This window comes from Girardinichthys multiradiatus, chromosome 14 (assembly GCF_021462225.1).
Source record: "Girardinichthys multiradiatus isolate DD_20200921_A chromosome 14, DD_fGirMul_XY1, whole genome shotgun sequence".
NCBI classification, from domain to species: Eukaryota; Metazoa; Chordata; class Actinopteri; order Cyprinodontiformes; family Goodeidae; genus Girardinichthys; species Girardinichthys multiradiatus.
This window is the reverse complement of record NC_061807.1, coordinates 18,065,170-18,079,899: the sequence shown is the minus strand read 5'-3', so window position 1 is coordinate 18,079,899 and position 14,730 is coordinate 18,065,170. Positions and strand designations below refer to the sequence as shown.

General features: G+C 40.1%; 1 protein-coding gene across 3 annotated transcripts in view; it reads left to right on the top strand.

The window, feature by feature from the left end:
• tdrd7b (tudor domain containing 7 b) overlaps positions 1–14,730 on the top strand; it is a 30,394-nt gene that overhangs the window by 2,247 nt on the left and 13,417 nt on the right. The window contains exons 2-6 of one of the 3 annotated variants that reach the window (XM_047385739.1): positions 95–283; positions 556–700; positions 7,561–7,774; positions 9,963–10,045; positions 12,679–12,887. In XM_047385739.1, the coding sequence (XP_047241695.1) occupies positions 95–283; positions 556–700; positions 7,561–7,774; positions 9,963–10,045; positions 12,679–12,887 (840 nt within the window). Of the gene's footprint in view, positions 1–94; positions 284–555; positions 701–2,710; positions 2,943–7,560; positions 7,775–9,962; positions 10,046–12,678; positions 12,888–14,730 lie in introns of those variants that run through there. The other 2 variants (XM_047385741.1, XM_047385740.1) reach the window with 2 other exon arrangements.

Here is a 14,730-nt window from a genome sequence, read left to right as displayed (position 1 = left end):
ACATTTTCATAAAGTCCTAAAGTATATATTTTTTTGTCTGTCTTATTGCTTTATTTGGTACCCTGTTTTGAGTTTTTCTTTTTTTTTGCCCCAGATGGCTGAAGTGGAGTTGACGAAAAGGACGCTGCAGGCCATCGTCAAGGCCAACAGAGGTGGAGTGTCATTGTCCCGCCTGCAGTCGGAGTGCAAGGAGCTGACTGGAGAACAGATCCCACACAAGCAGCTAGATGCTCTCTTAGCCAACACGTCCTCTGTTCGCATGGAGAGGAGAGGTTCTGGAGAGGTGATTGTCACCAGAATGTGCCGTTAATCAGGGAATGTGTGACGAATAAAAGCAAATGTCACAAAAATGAAGTGAAATGAAGGTTGATGTTACATTTTTTTTAAAACATTTTGAGCATACTGTTGAATTAGTATTTAAGTTTGTTCCAGTTTTCTCAAAATAAAATAAAATTCACTAAAAATCATTTCAGCAAGACACACACTAGATCTCTGTACCCCACATCTTCAAAACACTTGAGACTATCCTGATAACATTTACATCTCTCTTTCCAGATGGTTTATTTTTCCTCTGGAGCCATGGAGGAGGCACACACAGCAAAGGTGGTGGCCCGACAGCGAAGCTCCAAGAAAACAGGCCGACACTACATGGTCAACACCCAGATGAGAGTTAAACCAGCTGTTCCTCTAGTCCTCAATGGTGAGATTTTACCAACCAAACTGGTATATACAAAAACCCATGTTACATCTGTGACGAGTGATAAGTTAGAAAAAATACTTGTATAGATAAGTAGAGGGCCGTAAGTGGAAATCGTTCAGGACCGTTGCACTGCTTGACAATAACCTCCAACCTCTGAAGCATATAGTAACCTCTAGGAATAGCTTTAGACACAAAAAAGGCTCAGCTTGCGTTTGAACAGGAGCAACAATCACAACCATTGCTCAGACTTCATTATAGTATAAACAAAGTGGCAAGAAAATATTAAGTTAGTGCACATAAATTACTAACACTGCTACAGATGGCACCCTGCATTTTATCATTTGACAATCATAGGCAAACATTTGGTGTTCCTCAAGGCTCCATCCTCGGCTCACTTTTATTCAATGTCTGTACACTCACCATAGCTCAAGGTTCAGCAAGCAATCTAAGCAACATTGGGTTTTTATCAGTTAGTCAGAAAGTCTTAAAATAAGGTTTATAGAAGGTATTATACAGACCTGAAGTTGGCTCTTAACCTCTCCAGTTATTCATACCAGATGCCAGTAATTAGTAAACAGGAGTCAGAATTAAGCATTTGGGTAAATTTGGGTATTTGATACCTAGGTATGAATTCAATCCTTTTCCGTAAGTCATTCGTCAAAACTACGCCCTCTGAAGTACGCCCCCTACAGTTAACTTGCGTGTGGTTCTGTCCAGAGAAGCCGTTTGTGAGGACAGAAACGGCACGTGTAAACCAGGTGTGAGTTTTCTATCACACATGGTGTTTTTTCTGCAACGTTTTGTTCTTGTGTGACTATGACTGCTTCTTTCCCAAATATGCTATGTCCCAACATGGCTTTTGGCAAACAGGACTTTTCATGATTTTCTTCTTGCCACTCTTCCATGAAGACCAAAAATCTGTGGAGTGAACGACTAGTAGCTGTCTTGTTGACAGATTCTCTCACCTGAGGCGTGGATCTCTGCAGCTCCTCCACAGTTCCCATGGTCTTCTTGGCTTTGAAGTTTTTTCCTAGTCATTTTCCTGCAATATATACGTAACATTTCTACAAATAATGACAATGATAGTGTAAGGAATATTCTTTATTTAAGGAACCATTTCCTCAACAGGTTTTTATGTCATTTTCTATAAGAATTGACAGTCCCATTGAGGAAAATGTGTTAAATCTGGAAAAAAAATGTTCTTTAATTTAGAAATGTGAACAAATATCCTATAGTAGGCATTAGAAAAACAATGTATTTTCTTTCAAAGAGCCATGCTGCTTTTGTGACTTTAAATAAATATTGTTTAGCTAGACGGAAGGCAAAAATGGCTCTTGGTGTTGTTGTTTGGTGGCTGCCGACCACTGGTTTAGGTTCACCTAAACTAGTCCAGTTTTTTGATGATGGGCTGTTTGTTCATTGATGCTGTCTAACAAACATCTGAGGCAGCTGAATGTATACTGATAATAAATTACACACTTTGTGCAAGTGGTTACACTGAAATATATTTAGGCTTATTAAAGCAAAGGTCTGTTTCATAAAATCTCCACAAAGTACATGAAAGTTTAGGGTTGCAGCTAAATAAAATGTGGAAAAGTTAAAACCAGGGCTGTGATATTGCAGCAGAGGCAAAAGCTCTGTGTGTTGCAGCCCGACGGGTTGAAGATGAACGACTGGCCTCCTTTTACTGTTATAGTGTCGACTCTCGGGTATTTTAGGCATTTGTTCGTCAGGTGTACAAAAACAACAGCTCATACATACGTTACTGAGCCGTTGTCTTTCCTCATCTGGCTTAAATAACTCGGGAAAAACTGTGATACAGGTCCATATTTCACTGACAAAAGTGACTTCCATGCAGAAACCTGCAGACAACTTTATTTTTGCACTTCTGCTAGACGGCGATGCTGCAGAAAATTCCTAGAGGCAGAGGAGGGGGTGGGAGGTGGCAGCACGGAGGGGAGGGAGGAAGAGAGAGAAGGGGACGTAGCAGCGAGGCGGTTTGAGGTGAACAGAGAGCGAGAGATTCTGAAACGCTGAGGAGGTGGACTAGTGACAGGGAGGAGGAAGTCGGAGTGGGGCGATGCAGTTTAACCTGCAAGCGCAGAGAAGCTGATACACAAATCAAGCTCTCCTCCTCACTCCCTCTCATCCTCCTCTCACTGCCGGGGTTATTGATATTCAGGCAGAGGCAGACCAGGAGCTGCAGGTCCACCTCAGCAAGGTGATGTGGCGTTCGCTCTCGGTGCGTGTGAGCGGTTGTCCTTACTTATATCTGCATGCGGATGTCAGCTAGCTCCTGCATTATGCATTAGTGTGTGTTGACTGGATGAAGCAGAAATTGTCTGCTGACTAAGGCTCTAAATGCTGATGGTCGGGTTTTGTTGTTACTGGTGCGAGAAAAGCAGAGTCGGTGGGAATAAAGGCAGAGTGAATGTTAAAGCATGAGAAAGGTCTAGAAGATGGGGGATTGTAGAATGAATGGGTATAGGAGCAACAGTGGGAGGAAGAGTGAAACAGACAAGAGTGGTAGTGAGTAGCAGTGCACTTGTGATGCCTTTTAACACAAATGTTATGTCATGCTAAGCTTGGCTGGTGTAGTATTGTAATGATGAGAGGCCTGGCTAGTTTGGGCTGTGTTTGTGTGACTCTTTAAAATAAATTCATTGAATATACTATCAACTTGTGTATTTTCTTTTCACCAGCACATATACACAGATAATAAAAGCACAGTGAAGTACTGAAGTGGAGGTTTCCTCTGCAGTTTTTTTGAAGAGATTTGAAAAAGTGCACTGGGGGAACAAACTGCAGATTCTGCTGCGTGGGTATTTGAGTTGATGACATCACAAGAGGGTTAAGATTTAGGAACTTGCATTAATTAGTAGTAAACACTAAGGTGGACGAGCGAGTTCTGACACATTTCTGCTTGGATCCTGAAAGCTTTGACTTTTAATCCAGTTTGGTCTGGTCATCTTTTCAAACCGCTTCCAGGTTTTTTTTACTGTTGCCACATTTTCCTGAACTCTCAAACACAATTGAAACTGTATAGAATACAAATGAGCATCTTTGAAAAGGGAATTTGGTTTATAAATATAGGGTTAAAGAGGAAGAAAAAACAAAAAATACAAATAGACCTACTTATAGTAACTCTGATCACTTGTCTTATGCCTTAAGTGATTATCATTAGACTCATGTGAGATAATTCAGGGATCTATAGGTGTTAGACCCTTTCTTGGGTGAATTTATTTATTTTCACAAAAAGTCTGGCTAATGGCTTTACGTTTTTTCCAACTGTGTCTTGACTCAATCCTCGTTTCTATATACATTTTTCCCTGCAGCCAGCCTGTGTTTGGCTTTGGCACTCATTTCAGTCCCCGATCAGCCTATTTTCAGTTGGGATGATTTAATCCACTTTAACGCTGACCTTTGAATTATTCAGGCATAAAAGGTTCCTAAACTCAAAGGATGAACCAGTGTTGTGTTGACACATAACAGACAATTTTTGCAATAAGCCATTTTGAATTGATCTCTATGGACTTTCTTTTCACAGTACAAAAAGCAAAACTTGAAAAGACTCTTTGAAAGACCAGATAATCACTTTTTAGGTCTAAGATGACACATCATTGACACATAATTTTTCAAATCAGTTTTCAATAGGATTTTTAGGGATTTTCTTCCCCCTAAAAACACTTTTTGGTCCCATTTCTTTAGATGATTTTGAAAAAACATACCAAAGATTTAGTTTTGTCTGCCAGGAAACCTGGTGCACTATTGATCTTGGCCAGCTCAGAAGGAGGAAGGAAATCATAAAGAAAAATAGATACAAAATCATATTTTAGCAACAAACAACAACCAAGCTTTGGGAAAAAAGTGCCTGTAACTTAACATCTTTCTTATTTTGTGCTTTCGCAGTTTTGGTCGTTTGTTCTCAGGTTGGAAATTGAGCGGCCTTTATAGGTCATTTATAGTTATCTTGGCATTATCAAAGGTCATAATCTGTCATATTTCACAGCGGGGTCAAACAGGGATCTATAAAAGTAGTGGGTAATATAAAGTCTATTAGAAAATGATATAGAATTAAATAGTCTATATGAAATTGTTTTTTTAAGATTATCTGCAATATATAATAAAATACCAAGAGAAAAAAACTGAAAAAACGTTTTTTTTTAGATGTTGTGGGACTAGTGGCATTTATTGACAATAATTAGACCAGCAGCCAGAAAAAAAGAAAGGGGGGAGACATGCAGGAAAGGTCTGTATTTGAACCCTGGACGGCGGCAACAGCACGTTCATGTCAAGAAACGAGGTACATGGGTATGAAATAACTTGTTTACAGGTATACAGGTCCTTCTCAAAATATTAGCATATTGTGATAAAATTCATTATTTTCCATAATGTAATGATGAAAATTTAACATTCATATATTTTAGATTCATTGCTCACTAACTGAAATATTTCAGGTCTTTTATTGTCTTAATACGGATGATTTTGGCATACAGCTCATGAAAACCCAAAATTCCTATCTCACAAAATTAGCATATTTCATCCGACCAAAAAAAGAAAAGTGTTTTTAATACAAAAAACGTCAACCTTCAAATAATCATGTACAGTTATGCACTCAATACTTGGTCGGGAATCCTTTTACAGAAATGACTGCTTCAATGCGGCGTGGCATGGAGGCAATCAGCCTGTGGCACTGCTGAGGTCTTATGGAGGCCCAGGATGCTTCGATAGCGGCCTTTAGCTCATCCAGAGTGTTGGGTCTTGAGTCTCTCAACGTTCTCTTCACAATATCCCACAGATTCTCTATGGGGTTCAGGTCAGGAGAGTTGGCAGGCCAATTGAGCACAGTGATACCATGGTCAGTAAACCATTTACCAGTGGTTTTGGCACTGTGAGCAGGTGCCAGGTCGTGCTGAAAAATGAAATCTTCATCTCCAAAAAGATTTTCAACAGATGGAAGCATGAAGTGCTCCAAAATCTCCTGATAGCTAGCTGCATTGACCCTGCCCTTGATAAAACACAGTGGACCAACACCAGCAGCTGACACGGCACCCCAGACCATCACTGACTGTGGGTACTTGACACTGGACTTCTGGCATTTTGGCATTTCCTTCTCCCCAGTCTTCCTCCAGACTCTGGCACCTTGATTTCCGAATGACATGCAGAATTTGCTTTCATCCGAAAAAAGTACTTTGGACCACTGAGCAACATTCCAGTGCTGCTTCTCTGTAGCCCAGACCTGGGGAATGCAGCACCTGTAGCCCATTTCCTGCACACGCCTGTGCACGGTGGCTCTGGATGTTTCTACTCCAGACTCAGTCCACTGCTTCCGCAGGTCCCCCAAGGTCTGGAATCGGCCCTTCTCCACAATCTTCCTCAGGGTCCGGTCACCTCTTCTCGTTGTGCAGTGTTTTCTGCCACACCTTTTCCTTCCCACAGACTTCCCACTGAGGTGCCTTGATACAGCACTCTGGGAACAGCCTATTCGTTCAGAAATTTCTTTCTGTGTCTTACCTTCTTGCTTGAGGGTGTCAATAGTGGCCTTCTGGACAGCAGTCAGGTCGGCAGTCTTACCCATGATTGGTGTTTTGAGTGATGAACCAGGCTGGGAGTTTTAAAGGCCTCAGGAATCTTTTGCAGGTGTTTAGAGTTAACTCGTTGATTTAGATGATTAGGTTCATAGCTCGTTTAGAGACCCTTTTAATGATATGCTAATTTTGTGAGATAGGAATTTTGGGTTTTCATGAGCTGTATGCCAAAATCATCCGTATTAAGACAATAAAAGACCTGAAATATTTCAGTTAGTGTGCAATGAATCTAAAATATATGAATGTTAAATTTTCATCATTACATTATGGAAAATAATGAACTTTATCACAATATGCTAATATTTTGAGAAGGACCTGTACAATAGATTAAGTTTAACCGAAAGGGCTTCGCGTTGGGACAAAATAAGGGTATGAATTAACATGAAGCCCTCAAAGGGCCATTCTGCTGAATACTTTAAATGATGACACATCTCTCACTAAGGGCTGAAAATGAGTGAAAAAGCAGTCAAAGTCCTAAGAAAAACTTGGTGAGTCCTTGATAAATTTGTATCTAGTTTTTTAAGTTTATTTAACAGGGATAAGTTGAGATTTCATTTCCAGATGTAGCCAAGAAGCGACCCTTCAAACTTTGGACGTCCATTACATGTCCGCGTCTTTCAGGCTTGACAGTCCTTGTCTCAATGTAGCCCAAAAACTGGACTTTTTTAGGTCATACATCCTATCCCCTTTTAGCCTAAACAAGGATGTTGAAATTCCAACTGGCTACCATCCAATCAACTCTAAAAAGAACATTTAGACATCAACAGACATCTTTAAAGGCAAGTATTTTAGCTTTTTACTCATGTACGTCATTAAGAGAGTAGTTAATGTCATATTTTCTGGTCTAGGCATTTGTTAAAGAGCTGCCCGAAGAACAGAATATAAAAAAATATTTAACTGATGATTAGAATATAAAATAAAATGATAATCAAACTGAAATTACCCTTAAAGTACAAGAAAACATCGATTTGTATGATTTTATGTCAATTGAACCCTCATTTCTTTCTCACACTCATCTGATTTACAACAAAGTTTTTGTAATTTTGTTTTATTTTACCCACAGCTATAAGTGTTATTTGCAACTCAAGACTTGTCTGAAATCCTTCAGAAGTATGTGGACCAGCAGCAGCTGGTTTTTGGTTCCTAAACAAATCTATCTGAACGTCTTTCTTCCAATGCCTTTGAAATCGCCCTCCAGACAAATGCAATACCTTGTCTCCCCATCAGATTTAGCTGAGTCACTCACTTTTTTTGTGGTATTTTCCTTATCAGCTAAACCCCAAACCTCTCTGAGGCAGCCAAACCACCGAGGCCGAGGCGGAGGAAGAGGAGGAGGAGGAGGCGCCGGTCGTGGGGCTGGACATGGAGACTTCAGACAGACGAGAGACTTGAGAGATGGCCTGTCTGAGGGCAGGCCTGGGGGACATCCCAACAAGCTTTTCAATCAGAACAAAGCTAACAAGAGAGGGAACCTACCTGCAGAAAGGTGACTGAGGGCTAGTTAGTTTCATTAATTGTAGTTGCCGTATCAAACCCTGTATATGTTGGTTTAACCATTTAAGACTCTACAGCAAGAGCATTATTTAGCTACCTTGGTAAATGGGTCAAACAAACATACAATGGCTGTTTGGATGTAAAGGAAGTAATTAAAAATGAATCAACGTAGTTAGTAAATCTGGTGAATATGATCAATTCAAGGCTCTGCATTAATCAGTGGGAGAAACATGCAAGTATTTATGTCTTTATAGTACAGTTATCTTGTAAACTAATTTAGGGATGACACCATCTAGCACTTTCCCCCCTTTTTTAAAAGAAGACAAGACATAAACTCATGTCTCTTTTCCATGGGCTCTACTTTGGCCGACTTCACTCCACTCAGCCTGTTTTAGGGCCGTTTCTGTTACTGGCTTTCTTGGTCCGTGCTCGTCAGCAGGTCCCATCGGGGCTGAGTAGGGCTAAAATGTGACGTGAACAGACTGCGTTTCACCGATTGACCATGAGCGTGTTCAGCCGTATGTCAGCAGCATGAGAAAGTGTTCGCCGGGGGAGCGCAGAGAATGACAGTTTGTTGCCTACCTGTTTTTGTAGAGTCACATCTTAACTGATGAAGCTTAAATTATTCTGGTTCTCTCTTGATCTTCATCGATTCTATTTCTCTACATTAAAGCGTATTAATCAGTCTTTCTATTACTCTCTGATTCATTCTCAAAAAGATTAAATTGTTAGATATCATCAGCTGACATTATTAAAACAGAATGATTCATCTTAACTCAGTGACTGGTTCACCTACTAATATCCATCCACTTAAAACAACAACAGTGAGATCAGTTCACTCTGTGGAGAGTCCATTGTGTTGCTAAACCTTTGCAGCACAAAGGGGCTCCAGGATGGGAGTCCCAGTGTACCAGCTGGGGACAGGAGCCCAGCCCGGGGGGGCATGAGCCCTCTTTAATCCCTCCTCTATTCTCTGGTAGATTAACTCTTCTAAACCAGCACAGAGTGAATCAGCATATCTCTCTGTATCCCTGTAGATCTTTCTATGGACAGGTCAACGTCATCTTCAATTGTGTGCACTTGTGAATGTGGTAAATATGGAAACCGTATCCCAACAGGCCAAAGCTGAATTATAGTTTAATTTCAAAAGAAAAGAAAGAGAAGTCTTTCTGTGTGGTCGTGGAAAACATATTTTCTCTTTTTGAGAGTGGGAGGTATTAGGCAAAGGTTTGACAATTAAGTGAGAATTGATTATGTAGATTCTACTTATGAAAATTAATTTGTCTTTATTCAGTTCTGGAGACCGGAATGAATTGAAAATGTCCTTTTTTAATATTTTCTTGAAGACTGAAGCTATATAACAGATGATTGTTTGCATCATGCTAAATTAATGTTTTCTCATGTTGTAAAGATCTAGATCTTGGTAAGAGTTACGAAGCTAATACAACCTTAATAAAATCATACTCTTTCGTTCCTATTTACAGATTTAAAAATAAGTTTATTTGGGCTACTATCCTTACCCAGTCCTGATTTTAACATGGACCGATCCAGCACAACATATTTGGGTTTTGGGTCCAACCCTGCATATTGTGTCTTGGTTTCAACCCAGAAAGGGGGTTCAGATAGTTATAACCTGAATTTAGTCAGAAAGTAGGTCAAGTCGTCAGTTTCACTTTAAGTTTACAGTATCCAGCATGCCGTTGGAATGACTATTTATTAGTGAAGACAACACAGTGTAGTATTATGTAGCTTAGGCAATGTTATTATTGGTTGATACCTGCAATATTTAGGTTGCACTTAGACTGATTCTGCAACAGTGAAGCAAATGAGCCGTATACATGATACTGAAGGCGCTCATGCAGCTGAGATTTTTGAGGTCTTTAAATTTCAGGACAGCCTGACTTAGCTGGTGTTAAAACTGTTTATGCTACTATATGAAATGCAAATTAAGGATACGTTTCAAAGCTTTTTTTCTCCTATTTCCGCTGAAACACAAGGTAGATTCACGATAGTTTGATAGGGGCATAATGTTCAACATTAAGGCCAATAAATCGTGGGTTGAAAAGAATAACCCATAAGTGGCATTACAAAACATTTGGTTTCCAGCATTTGTCTTCTTGTTTTATTTTCTAAAACAAATCTGAAGGTATTCACCTCCCTGTTTGGTTCTCTCTGTACAGACCAGATAAGAGGATGGGCCTCCCAACACGGTTTCAGAAGGAGGTGCACACTCACCTTTCCAGAAATCCACAACAGACCGATCGTAAGTATGACTGATATTTTATCCAAACTACAACCCCTCAAAATCAGTATGGAATCACTACTCTAGGGTTGATTTTTGGGTCTGTTGTTTGATTTTGTAGCACAAAAATACAATGAAATATTTTACAATTTCATATAACAGCTGAGCTTTCCTGGCGTTATCCAAATGCTTCCCAGGTAGCATTCAGAAGACGATGAAATATAACTTTAGCTGTCAATATGCAGTGTTGTGAAGAAGTGGTCGACTCACCTGAAGGATTTTTTTTGTGTGTGTGCTTCATACTACAACTCTCATATCCATCATATACAACAAAGGTAAAGGTTAAATCACAGCAGTTTGGTTTTAAATTGATTTGGAGAGAATATTTAGTATTCTTAACTAAATTTAAGGGAATACCTGTTCAGCTGTGTGCAAAAGTAGTTCAACAAGAGAAAAAAGCCAAAACATTTGTCAACCTGTACCTCTAGTTAAATAAAGACATCTGTAGAGCCAGCTGCTCAAAATAAATTATTTCCAAAAGTGGTGGACGGTGTGGAAGCATGTGATTGAGATAATTTAGTGTGTTGGTGACTCTGTAGGTTTAAATTAAAACAAATAAAGTGCAAATGGAGAAGCGCTTCAGCTTCTTTAAAGGAAACAGCTTTCCTGAAATCCTCCAATTGCACATCAGGAGATCATCCAGAAAGTCCAAGGAAAACACTCATGCACTCATCTTTAATTCATGCTGTCAATCCAATTTCGCAGCTTTGTTTTGCGAACATTATCTAATTATTGCACTGGATTCACAAAACAGATTCCGCTAAATACGCAAACATTCCCACGAAGTCCAGCAGACGCTAGCAGTCAGTTTGCTCCTATTTTTGGCATCAGGTTGCTGTTCTTCATACATAGCAGATGCAGAAGTTATCAGAGTTTGAAAATACATTTTTATCTGACAAAAACCTCTGGGCCCTTTCTTGACGAGGCATTCCTCAAAACGTTAACGCAGAAGAGAGTAAAAGACTGATGCATTCAATTTAATAAACACATTGATTGACTTTCCAGATCATAAATCTCTTGAATGCAGTCTATACAAAAGTACTTTACTAATGTGTCAGAATAAAAAAGAAACACTTCCACAATATCCTGTTAATGTTAGTGTATAAATGAAAAATATTTTCTGTTCATGTTGTGTGTTCACTCGCCACCTCCTGCTGCTCACTTCCCCTCGGCAACTCGTCTACTTTCAGCACAACTGTTGGACGCGGCTTCTTTAACGCACCTCGCTTCAGTTGTGCAATACAGATAGATCTTCTTTACAGAGTGCATTTTTTTAATTACAGTTTGTTGCAATGTTCCACAGTCATAAGGTTTGTATTCTGTATTAAACAGAGCAACAAAATGTATTTGACTAGAGTAATCAAAATATTCTGTGACATCCCTGGCTTGCTTTTTCTAAAGCTAGCAGCGCATTTAAAATGATGTTGAGATCAGGGCCGCTGAAGATATTTCTTAATGACTTTGGCTGTATGTTTGGGTTCGCTCACTTAGCATTTTGTAAATTGATAAAAATAAACAATCATTTATATTTCTTTAATTTCTTTGTTTACAGCATTTTTTTTACCTGCCTAAAACCTTTGCACAGTACTGTATATATAGGCTTGAACTGAATGCAAAATTGTATCAAAAGAAAATAGCATATATTACAAACAGATCTCTGCAGCTGGTAAATCAAGCTTTTTCCTACTTAATTTGATTGCAAAAGTAAAACCATATCTCCCACTCAAAGATGCTGAAAAGATGATTTATGATTTCACCTCTCATTTGCACTATTGTAAGGCCTTGTATGCCAGCTTAAATCAAACATCTCAGCAACTTGTCCAGAACGCAGCAGCTTGTCTGTTAACAGCTACTAAAAACATCTCCAAACCTGGCTTCTCTCCCTGGGATCCTGTTCGGCTTTAGAATTGGTTTTGAGGTTCTGCTGACTACTTTTAAAGTCTTAAATGGTCTGACCCCATCATATTTATGTGATCTTCTCAACATCTACACTCCACTGAGAGCTCTCTGGTCAACCAACCAGCTTCGATTACATGCTCCACGTTACAAATTGGAACGTAAAGGTGATCAGACCTTTGCAGTGACGGCTCCAAATCTTTGGATTAGTTCACCCTCTCATTCCCGGACTGATAAGAATCTGTGTTGAATATTTTCTCCTTTGCGTTTGACTAAAGCAGAATATGAGACCTAAATATGTCTGATAGTTCTAGGTGGTATTTGGTCTTGTCTACTTTATTTGTTTGTCGCCTCTTTGTTTTATTGTTCGCACTGTTTAACCTTTTTGCTTCACTGAATATGGGAAACTTCTGTTGCTTTTTTGTGGTGAAGAAATAAATTCACATTGACATAATGAGAGAAAAAAGACCTTTGGTCAAAGACAAAATCATAAAATAGTAGATGCTCATCAGCTGAGATGTGACCCTGGACTAGTCAAAGTTCTTACCTAGTGAGCTGCTCTGGTGGCATCTAATAATCGCTGGTCTGTACAAATCCTCCTAAAGAGTCAAATCTCTTTCCTTGTTTTGGTGAAATACAAAACTTTTCCAGAGTTTTTGTGAAATTCTTTCCTCCCTACTCTGTTGTTTTTCTTCCAGCACCACTGAATCTAAATGAGAGCTTTGGCTCAGGCAAAGGAAAACCATACAACCATCAGCAGGTCCAGAGCCACATCAGAGAGATTTTGGCCAAGTACAGCAATGGCTTCTGGGTGTCAAAATTACCTCAGATCTACAGAGAGCTGTACAAACAGGACCTGCCCTCAGAGGCCCTCAAAGACCTGGAGACCTGGACCCACATATGCATTGTATGTACTCATTCTGAACTGGCGAGATGCTTTGAAAGTTTTTGATAATTTCCTTTCTCTTAAATATTTTGTAGCAAAAAAGCAACATGAGACACCAGCAGTTTCAGAAACACGTCAGAGCTGCACTGAACTATTTTGATTCTTGGTTTTTTGTTACGCTTCTGTTAAAGGTTTGTAGAAACACTAAACAACAGATTCACTTGGAGTAAGCAGATCCATTGCACCCTTTCTTTCCTCTTTGAAACTGGTCCTGCAGCTTTGTGCTCAAAATACACTCAGTACCTGCATGAGAGAATATAAAGTACCTGGCCTTGTCGGTCAAATCACAACAAGCCGAACAGAAGTTGCTACTTCTTAGGCCACTTAAGCTTTACTTGCCTAAAAATACAGGTCCTTCTCAAAATATTAGCATATTGTGATAAAGTTCATTATTTTCCATAATGTCATGATGAAAATTTAACATTCATATATTTTAGATTCATTGCACACTAACTGAAATATTTCAGATCTTTTATTGTCTTAATACGGATGATTTTGGCATACAGCTCATGAAAACCCAAAATTCCTATCTCACAAAATTAGCATATCATTAAAAGGGTCTCTAAACGAGCTATGAACCTAATCATCTGAATCAACGAGTTAACTCTAAACACCTGCAAAAGATTCCTGAGGCCTTTAAAACTCCCAGCCTGGTTCATCACTCAAAACCCCAATCATGGGTAAGACTGCCGACCTGACTGCTGTCCAGAAGGCCACTATTGACACCCTCAAGCAAGAGGGTAAGACACAGAAAGAAATTTCTGAACGAATAGGCTGTTCCCAGAGTGCTGTATCAAGGCAACTCAGTGGGAAGTCTGTGGGAAGGAAAAAGTGTGGCAGAAAACGCTGCACAACGAGAAGAGGTGACCGGACCCTGAGGAAGATTGTGGAGAAGGGCCGATTCCAGACCTTGGGGGACCTGCGGAAGCAGTGGACTGAGTCTGGAGTAGAAACATCCAGAGCCACCGTGCACAGGCGTGTGCAGGAAATGGGCTACAGGTGCCGCATTCCCCAGGTCAAGCCACTTTTGAACCAGAAACAGCGGCAGAAGCGCCTGACCTGGGCTACAGAGAAGCAGCACTGGACTGTTGCTCAGTGGTCCAAAGTACTTTTTTTGGATGAAAGCAAATTCTGCATGTCATTTGGAAATCAAGGTGCCAGAGTCTGGAGGAAGACTGGGGAGAAGGAAATGCCAAAATGCCAGAAGTCCAGTGTCAAGTACCCACAGTCAGTGATGGTCTGGGGTGCCGTGTCAGCTGCTGGTGTTGGTCCACTGTGTTTTATCAAGGGCAGGGTCAATGCAGCTAGCTATCAGGAGATTTTGGAGCACTTCATGCTTCCATCTGCTGAAAAGCTTTATGGAGATGAAGATTTCATTTTTCAGCACGACCTGGCATCTGCTCACAGTGCCAAAACCACTGGTAAATGGTTTACTGACCATGGTATCACTGTGCTCAATTGGCCTGCCAACTCTCCTGACCTGAACCCCATAGAGAATCTGTGGGATATTGTGAAGAGAACGTTGAGAGACTCAAGACCCAACACTCTGGATGAGCTAAAGGCCGCTATCGAAGCATCCAGGCCTCCATAAGACCTCAGCAGTGCCACAGGCTGATTGCCTCCATGCCACGCCGCATTGAAGCAGTCATTTCTGCAAAAGGATTCCCGACCAAGTATTGAGTGCATAACTGTACATGATTATTTGAAGGTTGACGTTTTTTGTATTAAAAACACTTTTCTTTTATTGGTCGGATGAAATATGCTAATTTTGTGAGATAGGAATTTTGGGTTTTCATGAGCTGTA